We start from the raw sequence: 17634 nt of genomic DNA on the forward strand, positions 1-17634 counted from the left end.
AACATATTGCTATTGTGTGAAAAGCAGTTAACTAATTCAGATGGGACATAATGAGGTTGCTCGTAGAGCCGGAAAAACAGGCCAAGCCTGTCAGGTCGGCTTGTTTAGGCCCTAAAATTATGAGGGTCGAGCTTGAAATTTTTCCCCTCAAATGGGAAATAGGCCTCGGAGGACCCCCAGAGCTGGCCCTTTTATAATTTTTTGTTTTTTTAAATTTTTTTATGTAATTCTAATGTTATTAATTTTTTACATTGTTAATAATATTTCAAGTATTTAGTTATTATTATAATTTAAAATTAAATTTTACAGAATGATTTGATTTATTTAGTTTTAGACAATAATTTATCCAATTAGATTTTTAAAAAATGGTTTAATTTGGACTTTAATAATGATTTGATTTATATTGTATGCGTTGATATTTTGAAACTATATATATTTGATAATAAAGTATTTTTATACTTGTATAACTTGTGATTCTATAATTTGAATTGGAGATTCATGAGTTTCAACAACAATGTTTCTCACATTAAAGTAAAATAATAGCTAGATTACAAAATTTAAAAGTAAAATTCCTATAAAGAAGAAAAAATTGATATTTTTGTCACGAAAAAAAAGCATACTTATGAAGAAGACTAATTGATTATAGTGATGATGAAATTTTAAAAGATTAATGATAGTATTAATTTATTGCACAATTTCACTATAGATAAAACTGTTGGATGTTATATTGTTAATGAATGTTTTGGATGTTTTTGGATGTTGATGGATATTTATATATGATTATATTTTGTATTTGTGATTTAATTTTATTCATATTTATGTCTTTTATTAATAATTTCATTGGTTTATTTTTATTTTTTGATAAAAATATGAAACATATAAAAATAGTATTTTTTTTTTAAATGGGCTAAAAGCCCGTGGGCTGGCCCTAACTCGTTAGCTTAAGGATCGAGCCTAACAAATTGGGGTATTTTTGAAGTTTTTTTCAAACTGAGTAGGCCTTTATGATAAATTGGATAGATTTGATTAAAATATTATAAAAAATATATACGCATGCCCATTACTTAGGAACTTAATAAATAAATCTTGATTATTTGAATAGACAAAAAATTTATATAGAAAAATTAAATCAAATTAAGATATTGTTATTAGATCCCATATTTTTATAATTTTATGGTTATGGATCTACAGAAATCATGTATTTTTTTATCTTGACTTTTCAATTATTTTTTATTGGCCTTAATCTTGATTTTTCTTTTCATTTTTTGGTTTTTTATATGGTAATGTTTTTGGTCAAATTTTTATATGATAATGTTTAAGGAAAAATCTTCGTTAAATTCAATTGAAAATAAATTGAAGACCGAAAAAATTAAAAATAAATTGATGAGTCTCAATGTAATTTGTAAAATTATAAAATTAATCTTGATAGGTATTCAAGAATTCGATGAATCTATAATCTATTTTTTCCTTGTTTGAAAAATGTTTCATCCTCTTAATCTTTAATATTTGAAATGGTAAATATTTTTATTAGATCCCATATTTTTATAATTTTTAGGTTATGGATATCTAGAAATAATGTATTTTTGAATCTTGACTTTTCAATTATTTTTTATTGGCCATAATCTTGATTTTTCTTTTCCCTTTTTGGTTTTTTATATGATAATATTTTTGGCCAAATTTTTATATGATAATGGTTTTCTTTACATCCGATAGAGTTAAGTCTCTCTATGTACCACTCCTTGTCTAATTATTTATGTTTATGTTTATGTTTATGTTTATGTTTATGCTGTGATATAGAGAAAAAAGTGATCATCAAGTGTGACTTTTAGGTGGGATTCTTGGTTAGAGATATAAATAAAATCAAGAGACAGAATCAAACATTATCTGCATATGTAATTATCCTATTACACTTGGCTTACTCACCGTAGGTTTAGTATAAAACTATAGATGAAGACATTCAATAAATAGTTACACATGGTTAGCCTCTCCTATAAGTTGGGCTTCTCTAGTGACTAAAATCTGCTCCACTTGGTCAAATTGTTTTGCTCGAGTTGCAGTTCGTCTCCCATAAGTAGCAATGGTATAACATATTGCCATTGCACGAAAGTTAGCTAATCAAGTCAGATCAGACATAATGAGGTTGCTCATTGTTAAAATTAGGGGAATTCATGGAGCAGACTGGACCGGGTTTGTTATCAACCCGAAGTCTGGTCCAGTAAAGACCTTGGGCTAAAAAAGACAGGTCACTATTAGCACCATAATCCCTCTTGTTTTTCTGCTCCCCCATCAACAATTGCATTTTCAATTTCATCATCAAAATCTATGTGTTAAAATTCATGCATTTCTCCTTATACATATTCAGCTCACCGTCTAGTTTTCTATTCTTAGCCTTAAGCGCTTCAACAGTTGTATCCTCGAGGCCATTCTCTTCACATTAACTACCAATTTCTCATACAACTCTTCACCTCTATTCCTCTTTAATCTCCCTCCTCTCTAACCGCTCACGCACTAAAATAGGTGTCATCTTATTAGCCTCTCCTATAAGTTGGGCTTCTCTAGTGACCAAAATCTACTCTACTTGGTCAAATTGTTTTGTTCGAGTTGCACTTCGTCTCTTATAAAATAACAATAGTATAATATATTGCCATTGCACGGAAGTTAGTTAACCAATTTAGATGGGACATAATGAGGTTGCTTATTGTTATAATTAGGGTTATGCGTGGAGCAGACTGGATCGGGTTTGCTATTAACCCGAAGTCTTGCCTAGTAAAGATCTCAAGCTAAAAAAGGCAGCCATGTAGGTTTTTAGAAAAACCTTTTTTTGTGATGTAATCCTCTATAATCCCCCCTGTAAATAACTATTTTAAAAGTAATTTAAATTATTATCTTTGAAAATTATAACAATTAAAATTATTTTTTTAAAATTTTAACTAATATTGATTTATTATATTGATTTAAAAACTTTATTTTAATACTAATTTTATAAAATTAAAAATTAAACTAATAAAACTCAATATGTGTTTTTTGGCAATAAATTATTTAAATAAATTAGTAACTTATAAAAAAATTTAAAAATAAAATTTTTTTATACATGACTTCTATATTATGAATGAAATCAGATAAATAAATGACTTGTGTATTATCAATGCAATCAGATAAATTTATATTTACAGGAAAAATAAATCCAACATGTTACGTTTTTATATATTTACCTGAAACAAATATACTTATCAAAAGAATTAACTCTGTTTATTATAAATTTTTGTATGGAATTTGATGATACCGTATGCACAGTCATCCTCTGATAAACTGACTCCCTCGCAACATGTATGGATAAATTTATATTTACTGAAAAATAAATCACCTTATGCGCCACATGTTTCCTGCGGGAGAGGGTGTTTGCGCAAGTGTACGGCATGCGGTATTACATCACATGTAACTCCACCGGCATGTTATATTCACATAACAATTTAAGCTCGTATTGTTAGTTTGCGTAAGTGTACGACATGCAGTGCCACGGTTGCGCATGCACTATATCAGGGCTACCGCATGCGCTCCATCTTTAGGGCATGTTATATTTCGCTGGAAAAAAAAGTTGGTTATTGGTCCTTAATGTATCGCATGCAATCTCTTTTTGGCCTTCTTCCCTAGCCTAAAGAAAAAAAGAAAAAAATTTCTTATTCTTAGGTACATGCGGTACAGAAGCTACCGCATGCGCTACATCCTGCCCTATTTTTTAATTCAAAAACATTATTCTAACACTAATCTTATAAAGTATTCAAACTCTTTTTAAAACTAAAAATTAAACTAATAAAAACTAAACTCAATACATGTTTTTTAGGTATAAATTATTTAAATGGATTAGTGACTTATAAAAAATTCAACGGTAAAAAGAAATTGTTGTTCTAGTCCTAGCGTGAATATTGATTCAAAAAACTATAAATTATTTAAATCCAAAGGTAAACTTCTCCCATAAAAATGATTCCCTCGCAATATTTCCAAAACGGGATAGATTTATATTCGTTAGAAAATAAATCGAAACTTTAAATCCACCGCATGCGCTACACGACATCAACCTTCGCTCTGGGAGTTGAGTTTGTGCAAATAGCGCATGCGGTACAGAAGTTATTGCATGCGCTACCTCCTGCCCTGTTTTTCACCAATAATTTTCATCCAAAAACATTATTCTGATACTAATCTTATTAAACTAATCTTATAAAGTATTCAAAGTCTTCTTGTAAAACTAAAAATCAGACCAGTAAAAACTAAACTTAATGCGTGTTTTTAGGTATAAATTATTTAAATAGATTCGTAACTTATAAAAAATTCAATGGCAAAAGGAAATTGTTATTCTAATCCTAACATGGATATTGATTTAAAAACCTATAAATTATTTAAATCCAAAGGTAAACTTCTCCCATAAAACTGATTCTCTCGCAATATTTCGAAAATGGGATAAATTTGTATTCGCTGGAAAATAAATCGAAAATATAAAGGCACCGCATGTGCTACATGACGTCAGCCTTACCGCTTGCGCTATATCATTGCCTAAATGTGAAAAATCCTTAAATGGGATGAGTGTATGCGTATAACATATGTACACAAACCTAAAAAAAAATTCTAGTGGCATATATCAAAATAATTTGTTATATTTTTAATTATTATTTTTACTTTCTACTTAACTTTAATTGAAGTTTAATAGAAATTGACTCTTACTGCATACGTTTTTGTCTTTGAGAATTCTATTTATATATTTATCTAAAAACAATTTTAGTGGCATAAAAATGAAATTATATTTCTACAACAATTTAAATTAGGCATGCACTTACAATAATTCCAAAATTAGATTAAAAATATATTTACATAAAAATAATTACCATGTTACATCAAAAGAACTAATGATATTTTTTTTATTAATGTTTATTTTTTCTTTAATTAATTACACTAATAAAATTGATAAGTCTCTGTCCGTCACCGCAGGCGCTTGGGTCAAACCCAATTCTCCCACGCTTGACGCCGTATAGTCATCTGGGTTCACGGTTTCGTACCAAACGCCATCATCTGCTTTCTCCCTAGCATTCTCGAGTCCCCAAGTTGTTTATCTTCTCTCAGTTTCACCTCAGAAACTCTCGAATTCGATCAAAACCACCTTCCCCCCTGATCCAACCTTTTACAAGCACATTTGAACTCATCAAATTCGCAAGCCCTAAGTCACACTCTCTGGTTAGCGCAAATGGCGAGAACTAAGAACCCAAGCAAGAGTGGAGATGGGGATAGCTCTCAGACTCATCCACAACAATCCAGTGCCATCCAAAAAAAAGAGATTTAGGCCAAAGGTCCAAGAAAAAACAGTGAGACGAAGAAGAAACCTCTGCCACTTCCAAGGAAAAGTAAAGCCTCTACCACTTCCCAGGAAACTTCGAAACTTCCTACAGTCCCTGAAGGATAGAGACCCCCACAGACAAGGACGTTCAAAGCGGTGGTCAAGCTAGAGAAAAGAGGCAAAAGAAGAATCAAGAAACCTTTCAATCTACTCCTTCTCCTCATGGTAATCCTTCTAGTACCTCAAGAGCTTCTAATATTCTCAGTGGACAATTGCTAGAAGGAAACTTAGATGAGGGGACTGACACGGGAAAGTATAAGTCTGAATTTGCTCATAGAGAATTTTGCCCAGTAGTTTATTTGGACCTAACAAACTTGAAGAACAATGAGAAAACTAATTTGGACCTCACTGATCCAATGAAACATTATGCGAAGTGGTTGAGTATTGATATGTCTTATAGTCTTGAAGTTGTGAGGCATTTCTACTGTAATATGGAGATTAATGAGGCAACTGACTTAAATGGAAATATTATGAAAAGCTATCTGACTTCTAAGCTGAGAAAAAAGGACATTAAGTTGGATCCTGATATTATCAACTGTTTATTGGGAACACTTAAACATGACCCTAAGAAAGAAATGACTTCGGCCGATGCTTACAAAATTCTGAAGCAGAGCAGCATGTATCCTGGCCAATTGTGTTTTAGTCCGAGTGAGATGTGTGATTACTTCAGGGTTATTCACTACATCTACTCTAGATGCATGGTAAATAAGGGTCGAGGCTTCACTCACTTGAATAAAGAAGACTACATATTGTTGGCTAGAATAGTGAGAGGAGACAAAATCAACATAGGAGCATTGATTTATAGTGAAATGAGAAATTTTTGCCTCGGGAAATCACCATCAACTCCTATCCCATATCCCCAGCCCGTCTCCAACTTTCTCAGCAAGTATGGCATCTAACATCTTGAGCCCGGAGACAAGCAAGAAAAGATTCCCATATTTGGTATAGGCCATCTTAACAGGATGCACATCCATCTCCCTTTCTCAGCAAGTATGCTATTTTTTATATTTTTCATATATTTTATCAAAAAATAAAATAAACCAATGAAATTATTAATAAAAGACATAAATATGAATAAAATTAAATCACAGATACAAAATATCATCATATATAATATCCGTCAACATCCAAGAACATCTAAAACATTCATTAACAAGATAAGAACATCCAAAGTTTTATCTATAGTGAAATTGTGCAATAAATTAATACTTGTTATGAATATAATATCTTTATGGATGTCCATATATCTATCATTATCTCTCTTATCTTCCAATATCTTCAATATCTCCCATTATCCCCATTATTTGCAATTATCTTTTATTATTATATCTGTAGATTCTATCAAAGATGTAAACCCGTGCCTATAAATAGAGGCCATATACAATGTATTGAGCACCCTTTGAATAGAAAGAGAAATACTCTGTCCTATTGATATTCTTTTCTTCTTTGTTCTTCTTTTTTATTTATAACACGTTATCAGCACGAAGGCTCTAACAAAGTGCCATCATGTCAAACCTTACAAAACTTGAGTTTGTGGCTCTTGACATTACTGGGAAGAACTACTTATCTTGGGTACTAGATGCGGAAATTTACCTAAATGCCAATGGTCTGGGAGACACAATTAAGGCAGAAAATAAGGCATCTAATCAAGAAAAGGCTAAAGCTATTATCTTTTTACGCCATCATTTACATGAAGGACTAAAAATGGAATATTTGACCATTAAAGACCCACTCATTCTTGGGAACAATTTGAAAGAAAGGTATGACCACCAGAAAACTGTCATTCTCCTAAAAGCTCGTTATGAATGGATGCACTTGCTCTTACAAGATTTTAAATCTGTTAGTGAGTATAATTCTGTGATATTTAGAATCAGTTCTCAACTGAAATTATGTGGAGAAAAAGTCACTGATGAAGACATGTTGGAGAAAACATTCTCCACATTTCATGCATCCAATGTGCTCTTATAGCAGCAATACTGTGAAAAAGGCTTCAAAAAATATTCTGAACTAATTTCTTGCCTTCTTGTAGCTAAGCAAAATAATGAGCTTTTAATGAAAAATCATGAATCCCGTCCAACCGGCTCCACTTCATTCCCAGAAGCAAATGTAGTAGTAAATGGACCAACATGTGGTCGTGAACGAGGACATGGACGTGCAGGGGGCTGTCGCATTGACCGTGGACATGGTCGTGGTCATAATCAAGGTGGTTCAAATTCCTATTCAAAGAGGGTAAAGAATGATGAGAATCGCAAAAGAAAAACTAGTGAAAGTAATAACCACTCTGAAGACTCGTGTTATCGTTGTGGTGGGAATGGTCATTGGTCACATACCTGTCGTACACCGAAACATTTGGTTGACCTTTATCAAGAATTGCTTAAAAATAAAAGTAAAGGCAACGACAAAATGCCAAGAGTAGAAACTAATTTTGTTGATGAAGAGGGCGATTCTGATTATGGCAACATGGATGTCACTCATTTGGATATTGCTAATTTCTTTGCTGATCCTAATGGAAAGATTGATCACCTGATTGGTGATGGGAATGTTCAACAATAAATTGCTTTAGTGAAGTTAAATTTCTATGATTTTTTTTCTTTTCATCTTCTTTTATAAAGTTTCTACTTTCAATGTTATTATTTTTCCCGATTAATAAAATTATGAGTATTTTCCTTTTATTAATTTTGTTTCTTCCCCCTCTCTTGACTATGTTCCTTGTAACGAAGAATGACTCCTATCGACGTCAATCATGAAGATTTATATCTTGTTAACAGTGCAACAACTCATATAATACTTAGAAATAAAAAGTATTTCTCTTCTTTGGTAATGCAAGAAGCCAACATTCAAACTATATCTAGAAGTGCAAAACTAATTGAAGGCTCCAGAAAAGCCAATATATTGTTACCTGAAGGAACAATATTATACATTGATAGTGCATTTTACTCAACTAAGTCTAAAAGAAATTTGTTGAGTTTTAAGGATATCTGCAAGAATGGATACCATATCGAAACAACAATTGAGGAAAATCAAGAATATCTTGCTATTACAAAGTCAACCTCAGGTAAAAAATGCACACTAGAAAGATTGCCTACATTTTCTTCTGGTTTGTACTACATGTTAGAAACAATCTCACCCAAGAGGGGGGTGAATTGGGTGAGTTACAAAAATTTTAAATCTAAACCGTGACAGTATTGAATAAAAACAGAGAGTCAGAGTAAGGAGAAAATTTAACCGCAGAGAGAAGACACAAGATTTATACTGGTTCGGTCTAAACCACGTGACCTACTTCCAGTCCCCAGAGCACCTCTGAGTATTTCACTATCTTCCAAGATCGACAGGGCTCTTGGTGCCTCGGTACAGTAATTGAATCGCTCAATCACTCCCCCTTACTCCCGTAAGGATACAAGCCCTCTCAAGAGTCCACACTCTTGAGTAACACTCAAGTTTTTAATAAGAGTAGTAATTGACTCTCTTACAGAGTGAATTTAATGATAAACACTGATGCTCGGTAGTAACGTGAAAAACAGAGTATTGAATGCTAGACTAGATAATCGCAGGTGGTAGTTCCAGTATTCAATCTCTTCATTAATGCTTCTTCGCGCCTTTTATAGTTGATATCGTTAAGTAGCCGTTAGACGGAAGAGCTTCTAGCCGTTGTGACTCCATTTGCGTGTTTCGCTGGTTTCAACGGCTCCGCCATTAATGCGTCTGAGCTTCTGACACTGTAGGTTGCAGTCTACGTAATCCCGTTGAAGAGCCGTTGCACTCGTTTTCATTAATCTGCATATTTTAAGCTTTGAACAAAAGAGAGTTTTGCGGTGAATACTTTAATCTTGAACAAGGAAAACAAATTTATCATTCAAAGATTTTGTGACGAAATCATTTATCAGTAAGAAGAACAGAAAGTCATTCTGGTTTAGTTTGATCGAAAAGATGATTGATCACTCGATGATAGATCAGGTTATCGATAAACAGAATGAAGAATTTTCGAATTAGTTCACCAATATTATCGATCAAGTGTTGGATCATTGACTCTAAGAATTATCATAGAAAGAGGAATTCGTTCCATGATCGAACAAGTGATCGAACACTTGTTTGATCGAACAGATTATCGATAATTCAAATGTTATTGAAATGAAACTTCAGTCATTGATGATCGAACAATTTATCGATAAATGTATGATGAATAATGTTATCGATAAACCATGGGTATGTATATATTCAATGAAAGACATAGACTATCTGAAGTGATCGAACAGTTGATCGATTAATGAATATTCGAACAAATGATCGAATAAAGTAAGAAGAGAAATTTAATCCTGTAAGACAAGGAAACTGATTATCGATCACGTTTTGTGAAAACATGAGTTTCAGGGAATTGAATGATCGATCATATTATCGAAAAACCAGTGATCGATTAGGTGATCGAAAAATAGTTCGACATAAATTAATGCGAATAAGACTCTTTATCGATCATGTTATGTGAAAAGTTATTTATGCAAACAAGTTAAATTTATCGATAATGTTATCGATAATTTGGTTGCAGGAAAACTAAATAAGAGTAGATAAAGGCAATGATTATCGATCATGTGATCAATAATTTTATGATCAATAAGGTTATCGATCCATCAGTGAAGTTGATTACCTGCATTCAGAGAGTTAGAGCATAATGTTCGAACATGTGATCGATAAACAAATGATCGAGAATATGATCGATAAATTGGTAACAGAATTAATGTGCAGAACAAGTAGATGGTGTTACCTTTTATCGAAGTCGTTATTGATGACTGTTTTATCGATCACTTGATCGATAAATACACTTCAGATTTGGTTCTCTTATCAGTAACTCGATTGTTTATCTGATATTATCGATCAGTTGATCGATAATTAACCATACTCTTGAGAGATTTTCACGTTAGCGATAATCGATCACTTTATCGATTAATTACTTATCGAATAGCTCTTCGATCCAAATACCTACTATAAACCTGATTTACATTTGAACAATTATCTGAAACCTTAGCGATAAACGATTGATCGATCAGTTGATCGATCAAAATACTTAACCCAAATTTTCTGACTTTGTTATCATCAAAACTATAATCCTAACACTACACAATTATTAGTACAATTGAAGTACACATCATTATAAACTAGCAGTTTATAAATGATAACAAATTTAATGTTTGGCATGACCGGTTAGGCCATCCCGGGACAATTATAATGCGAAAAATAATTGAGAATTCATGTGGGCATTCATTGAAAAGTCAATAAATACCACAATCTAATGTTTTCTCATGTAATGCATGTTCCAAGGGAAAGTTAATTGTTCGGCCATCATCAAGAAAACTAAAAAGTGAGCCTCTCACTTTTTTAGAATGCATACAGGGAGATATTTGTGGACCGATACATCCACCATGCAGACCATTTCGATATTTTATGGTTCTAATTTATGCATCAATAAGATGGTCGCATGTCTGTTTATTATCTTCACGTAACCTGGCGTTCGTAAGATTATTGACTCAATTAATTAGATTAAGAGCACATTTCCCTGATTTTCCTATCAAGAAAATACGTCTTGATAATGCTGGTGAATTTACTTCACAAGCTTTCAATGATTATTGTATGTCTCTTGGAATTGATGTTGAACATCTTGTGGCTCATGTGCACACACAAAATAGACTTGCAGAATCATTGATCAAACATTTACAATTAATTGCGAGACCATTACTTATGAGATCAAATCTCCTAATTTCTGCTTGGAGACATGCAATTTTACATGCAGCAATGTTAATTCGCATCAGGCCAACAAGTTATCTCAAGTCCTCCCCTTTATAAGTGGTTTTTGGTCACGAACCCAATATTTCCCATCTAAGAACCTTTAGATGTGTTGTACATGTTCCAATTGCTCCCCCACAATGTACCAAGATGGGCCTCAAAGAAGGATGGGAATATATATTGGATATGAATCTCCAGCTATAATAAAATATCTAGAACCGTCAACAGGAGATTTGCTCACGGCTCGATTTGCCGATTGTCATTTTGATGAGTCAGTTTTTCCAACAATGAGGGGAGAAAATAAGAAGTTGGAAAAGGATATTAGTTGGAAAGAATTATCACTGTCTCATCTTGATCCTCGCACAAAAGAATGTGAACTGGAAGTTCAAAAGATAGTCAATTTACAAAGTTTAGCAAATCAATTACCAGATGCATTTACTGACCCAAAGAGAGTAACAAAATCACATATTCTAGCTATTAATACTCCTATTAAAATTGATGTCCCTGATGGACAACCAATTGTGAATGATTCTAAAGCACGCATGAAGCATGGCAGACCCATCGGCTCCAAAGATAAAAATTCTCAAAAGAAAAAAGGAGCTAAAAGTATAGATGGCCTAGTCGAGAATAATTTAGAAAAGTTAGCAACTCCAGAAGAGTCATTAGACAACGCTAACATCCCAATTCTCAGTAAAAGTCAGGTACCTGAAATATGTGAAAATGATGAGATTTCACTTAATTATGTTATGAATGGGATACGATGGGACCGAAGTAAAGTCGACGTTGATGATATTTTCTCTTATAATGTAGCACTCGATGTGATAAATGATAATGAGGATCATGAGCCAAAGTCAATTAGTGAATGTAAACAAAGAAAGGATTGGCCAAAATAGAAAGATGCAATTGAGGCAGAATTAGAATCGCTAAAACAGCGAAAAGTTTTTGGACCAGTAGTCCTTACACCTGAAGATGTAAAACCGGTTAGATATAAATGGGTTTTTATGCGAAAGAGAAATGAAAAGGGTAAATCATAAGATATAAGGCACGACTTGTTGCCCAAGGATTTACACAAAGACCTGGTATCGATTTTGAAGAAACTTATTCACCAATAGTGGATGCAACTACTTTTCGATACTTGATTAGCCTCGCAGTAAATAAAGGACTCAATTTACATCTAATGGATGTTGTTACAGCCTATCTGTATGGCTCACTTGACAATGACATTTATATGAGACTCCCTGAAGGGTTGAAATTGCCAGAAGCATATAATTCAAACTCTTGAGAATGATACTCAATTAAGTTAAACAAATCCCTATATGGATTAAAGCAATCAGGGCGAATGTGGTATAATAGGCTTAGTGAGTATCTTTTGAGGGAAGGGTATAAAAATGATGCAATATGCCCATGTATTTTTATGAAAAGATCAAGAAATGAGTTCGTTATAATCGCTGTGTATGTTGATGATATAAATATTATTAGAACTCTTGAAGAGCTTGAAAAGGCAGTGAATTGCCTAAAGAAAGAATTTGAAATGAAGGATCTAGGAAGAAAAATTTTTTTCCTTGGATTACCAATTGAGTATTTGGAAAATGGAATTTTTGTATATCAAGAAACTTATACAAAAAAGATCCTAGAACGTTTATATATGGATAAATCACATCTATTATGTACTCTAATGGTTGTAAGATCTTTGGAGGTGGATAAGGACCCTTTTAGACCTTGAGAAATCAGGAAAAAAGGTGATGAAGAGCTACTTGGTTCAGAAGTACCATATCTTAGTGCAATTGGAGCACTAATGTATCTTGCTAATCATACGCGACCTAATATATCATTTTTCGTCAACTTACTAGCAAGATATAGTTCTTCACCAACACGAAGGCATTGGAATGGAGTTAAACACATCCTTCGTTATCTAAGGGTTCAATGGACAAGGGATTATTTTATTCGAATGCATCTAAGACCGTTCTTGTTGGCTATGTAGATGCTGGATTTCAGTCTAACCCACATGTCAGTAAATCACAAACTAGCTATGTATTCACATATGGCGGTGCAGCCATTTCATGGCGATCTATGAAACAAACTATATCAGCCACATCATCTAACCATACGGAGATTCTAGCAATGCATGAAGCAAGTCGGGAATGTATATGGTTAAGGTCTTTAATACATCACATACGAACTACTTGTGGCTTGTCTTCTGGTAAAATGATCCCAACAATACCATACAAAAATAATACTACATGTATTACCCAACTAAAAGAAGGGTACATCAAAGGAGATAGAACAAAGCATAGCTCTCCAAAATTCTTCTTCACTCGTGACCTTCAAAAGGATGGTGAAGTCAATATCCAACAAATTTGTTCTAGTGAAAATTTAGCAGACTTATTCACCAAATCACTTCCAGCCACCACGTTAGAGAGACTTGTTCATGACATTGGGCTTCGCAGGCTCAGAGATATCAACTGACATTATCAAGAGGGAAAGTAAATGTATGATGTACTTTTTTTTCCTTGTCTATGGTTTTTCCCATTGGGTTTTCCTAGCAAGGTTTTTAACGAGGCAGCACTATGAAATTTATATCAATAAATATTGTACTCTTTTTCTTCTACTAGGTTTTGTCCCACAGGGTTTTCTTAGTAGAAGTTTTTTAATGAGGCACATATTTAGTTATGGACATCCAAGGGGGAGTGTTATGAATATAATATCTTTATGTATGTCCATGTATCTATCATTATCTCCCTTATCTTCAAGTATCTTCAATATCTCGCATTATCCCCATTATTTGCAATTATCTTTTATTATTATATCTGTAAATTCTATCAAAGATGTAAAGCCGTGCCTATAAATAAAGGCCATGTACAATGTATTGAGCACCCTTTGAATAGAAAGAGAAATACTCTCTCTTATTGATATTTTTTTCTTCTCTGTTCTTCTTCTTTATTTATAACAATACTATCATTAATCTTTTGAAACTTCATCATCACTATAATCAATTAATCTTCTTCACAAGTATGCTTTTCTTTCGTAACAAAAATATCAAATTTTTCTTCTTTATAAGAATTTTACTTTTAAATTTTGTAATCTAGCTATTATTTTACTTTAATGTGATAAACATTGTTGTTGAAACTCATGAATCTCCAATTCAAATTATAGAATCACAAGTTATATGAGTATAAAAATACTTTATTATCAAAGATATATATTTAGTTTCAAAATATCAACACATACAATATAAATCAAATTATTATTAAAGTCCAAATTAAACCATTTTTTAAAAATCTAATTGGAAAAATTATTGTCTAAAACTAAATAAATCAAATCATTCTGTAAAATTTAATTTTAAAATGATAATAATAACTAAATACTTGAAATATTATTAACAATGTAAAAAATTAATAATATTAGAATTACATAAAAAAATTTTAAAAAATTATAAAAGGGCCAGCTCTAGGGACCCTCTGAGGCCTATTTCCCATTTGAGGGGAAAAATTTCAAGCTCGACCCTCATAATTTCAGGGCCTAAACAAACCGACCTAACAGGCTCGGCCTGTTTTCCCGGCTCTACGAGCAACCTCATTATGTCCCATCTGAATTGGTTAATTGCTTTCCACACAATGGCAATATGTTTGCGGCGAATGAACATTGTAACTAGGGTTGTGCAAAAACCCGGTGGTCTGGTATGATCGGGTCCAACCTGAGCAAACACGATCTAGTCCAGACTGGACTAGACTAGTCTCATCAAGCTGGATTGGACTGGGGACTGGCCCCTCAGACCAGTTGGTCCGGTCCAGTCTAGCCCCTTTTATTTAATTATTATTCATATAATTTTAATTTGATTTAATTTTTCTATACAAGTTTTTTATCTATTCAAATAATCAAGGTTTATCTATTAAGTTCCTAAGTAATGGGCATGCGTATATATTTTTTATAATATTTTAATCAAATCTATCCAACTTATCATGAAGGCCTACTCAGTTTGAAAAAAACTTCAAAAATGCCCCCAATTTGCTAAGCCCAGTCCTTAAGCTAATGTGCTAGGACTGGCCCACGGGCCTTTGGCCCGTTTAAGAAAAAAAATGCTATTTTTTATCAAAAAAAAAATAATAAACCAATGGAATTATTAATAAAAGACATAAATATGAATAAAATTAAATCACAAATACAAAATATCATCATATATAAATATCCATCAACATCCAAGAACATCTAAAACATTCATTAACAAGATAACAACATCCAAAAGTTTTATCTATAGTGAAATTGTGCAATAAATTAATACTATCATTAATCTTTTGAAATTTCATCATAACTATAACCCAAGGAACAAAAAACTGGACCGGATACTAAACCGATTGAGACACTGGTTTAAGGGTTAGTGGGTCAGATCGGGGTCGGACCGGAATCAAACCAGTGATAATTAAAATAATATAATTTAGTTAAAATTGATAAAAATATTCATATTTTAATTATAAAAAATAATATTTGATTTTTAAATGGGTAATCATGTTACAAAATATTTATGTATATAAATGATTTTTATTTCTCTTTTTTATTTTTTTCTTTGTTCTTTCCCGTAATCGAATGGGATCTTCTTTTTTCTTTTTGTTTTTAAATTTTTTTTACCATATCTTTTCTCTTCCTCTTTCTTCTCTCTCCCACGTGCACACCCCTTTTTCATTTTCTTCCCTATATCGCACATCACGAAGCAGGCTTTCTTTCTTCTTTTTGCCTTGGACAGTGAACAAGTAGTAGAATAGGCTATCAGCTATGAGTATTGCCTCACTGAGCACGCATCATCATTTTCCTTTGCCTCTCAAATTGCTTCTGCCTTCTTCACTTCTTTCTTTCTTTCTCAAACAAAGAAACAGCAAACTCTATCCCCATTTTGTCTCTGTAGTCTGTACACTTCATCCATTCATTCTACTCTTTCTATTATATTTTTGCTTGTCTTCCGGTTTTCTATGGGTATGCTTCAAAGTGGCGCAAACAAAGTTCTATCTTCCTCCACCTTCGTGATTTGCTCTGTTTCTACCACGTCTCTCTATAGTATTCATTGTCTCCGCAAATGGTGAGGCGTCTGGCGAAAGGTGAGAGCAAGAAAGAAGGGGGGAGAAAACAACCGGCCGGCCCAAAAAAACCGGCGGTTTGCCCGGTTTTTACCGATTTTTTCCGGTTCGTTCCAAGTCATTCCGGGTTGATTGAGGGTCGGTTTTTAAGCTAAACCAGACCGGACCTCAGACCGGTTCACCGGTTTTTTGGTTAAACCGGCCGGTCCGATCCGGTTTTTTCCTCCTTGCTATAACCAATTAGTCTTCTTCATAAGTATGCTTTTCTTTCGTAACAAAAATATCAAGTTTTTCTTCTTTATAGGAATTTTACTTTTAAATTTTATAATCTAGCTATTATTTTACTTTAGTGTAAGAAACATTGTTGTTGAAACTCATGAATCTCCAATTCAAATTATAGAATCACAAGTTATATGAGTATAAAAATATTTTATTATCAAATATATATATATAGTTTCAAAATATCAATGCATATAATATAAATCAAATCATTAAAGTCCAAATTAAACCATTTTTTAAAGATCTAATTGGATAAATTATTGTCTAAAACTAAATAAATCAAATCATTCTGTAAAATTTAATTTTAAAATGATAATAATAACTAAATACTTGAAATATTAAATAAATCAAATCATTCAGAAATTCTTAATTAGGCCTTATGGATTAATTAGGAATTTGTTAAAAGTGTAAATCTAAATTTAAATTTAGATACTTCGGCTTGACTTAGTTGGCATTCTCCCTTAAAATTTTCCCTCTCCTCTCATCTCCTCCGTTTCTCTCCTACCAAATGTAAGTGTCCAGAGGCCTAACTTGGGAATCCTAATGTTTGATGTGCCTTTTGTACTTACATAAAGTTTAAATGCAGCATTTTAATTATACTTAATAAATGGAAACAAATTGGTTTTTCAATCCACACAGCACTCGGTTCTACAAGCACATTTTATCTGTCTTCATAATAATTAAGTTTGATATATGATCATTCTTTAAAGGAATGTAATTATTTTTTTAAAAAAGATTGAAATTCATACAAACAAAAGAGGGGAGGAAAAAGTAAATGGAAACACTAAAAAATACAATTTGAAGAATTCATGAGAACATGAGACTTAATCCAAGCCAGAGGAGCAAGAATTTTCATGTAAAAACAAAATGCATAACTTGAGACTTATTTGCCAACTATAATACTATCTTCAATTTTAATTATAAATCTCATTTATAACTTCTAAACAAAGTCTTATTATTAGAACCTGAAGTAGTAACAAGAACTCAACAAATCCAAGCGTGGTGGTACAATCGCTCTGCTGAAGAAGTGGCTAGCACGGAGCAGAGAAATGGGAATGGGAAGATGACCGCGCGAGAGGAGCGTTAGGATGAGAATGGGGTGTCACAGCTCCCACCCAAATATTCAAATAGAGA

General features: G+C 32.6%; 2 protein-coding genes across 2 annotated transcripts; both read left to right on the top strand.

Moving 5' to 3' along the window:
- The first annotated feature begins 6889 nt into the window (after window positions 1–6889).
- Window positions 6890–7351, top strand: LOC114754308 (uncharacterized). Its single transcript, XM_028943087.1, has one exon. The coding sequence runs from the start codon at window positions 6890–6892 to the stop codon at window positions 7349–7351; it is 462 nt and encodes a 153-aa protein (XP_028798920.1).
- Window positions 7352–7435: 84 nt separating this feature from the next.
- LOC114754309 (uncharacterized) lies at window positions 7436–7936 on the top strand. Its single transcript, XM_028943088.1, has one exon. It carries the CDS (start codon window positions 7436–7438, stop codon window positions 7934–7936), a length of 501 nt encoding a protein of 166 aa, XP_028798921.1.
- The last annotated feature ends 9698 nt before the right edge of the window (window positions 7937–17634 follow it).

Source organism: Neltuma alba, unplaced genomic scaffold, assembly GCF_004799145.2.
Source record: "Neltuma alba isolate B1F8T4 unplaced genomic scaffold, ASM479914v2 tig00010128_pilon, whole genome shotgun sequence".
Taxonomy (NCBI): domain Eukaryota; kingdom Viridiplantae; phylum Streptophyta; class Magnoliopsida; order Fabales; family Fabaceae; genus Neltuma; species Neltuma alba.

Coding starts and splice junctions, on each gene's coding strand:
- LOC114754308 (XM_028943087.1), top strand. CDS start 6,890: ATGTCAAACCTTACAAAACTTGAGTTTGTGGCTCTTGACATTACTGGG.
- LOC114754309 (XM_028943088.1), top strand. CDS start 7,436: ATGAAAAATCATGAATCCCGTCCAACCGGCTCCACTTCATTCCCAGAA.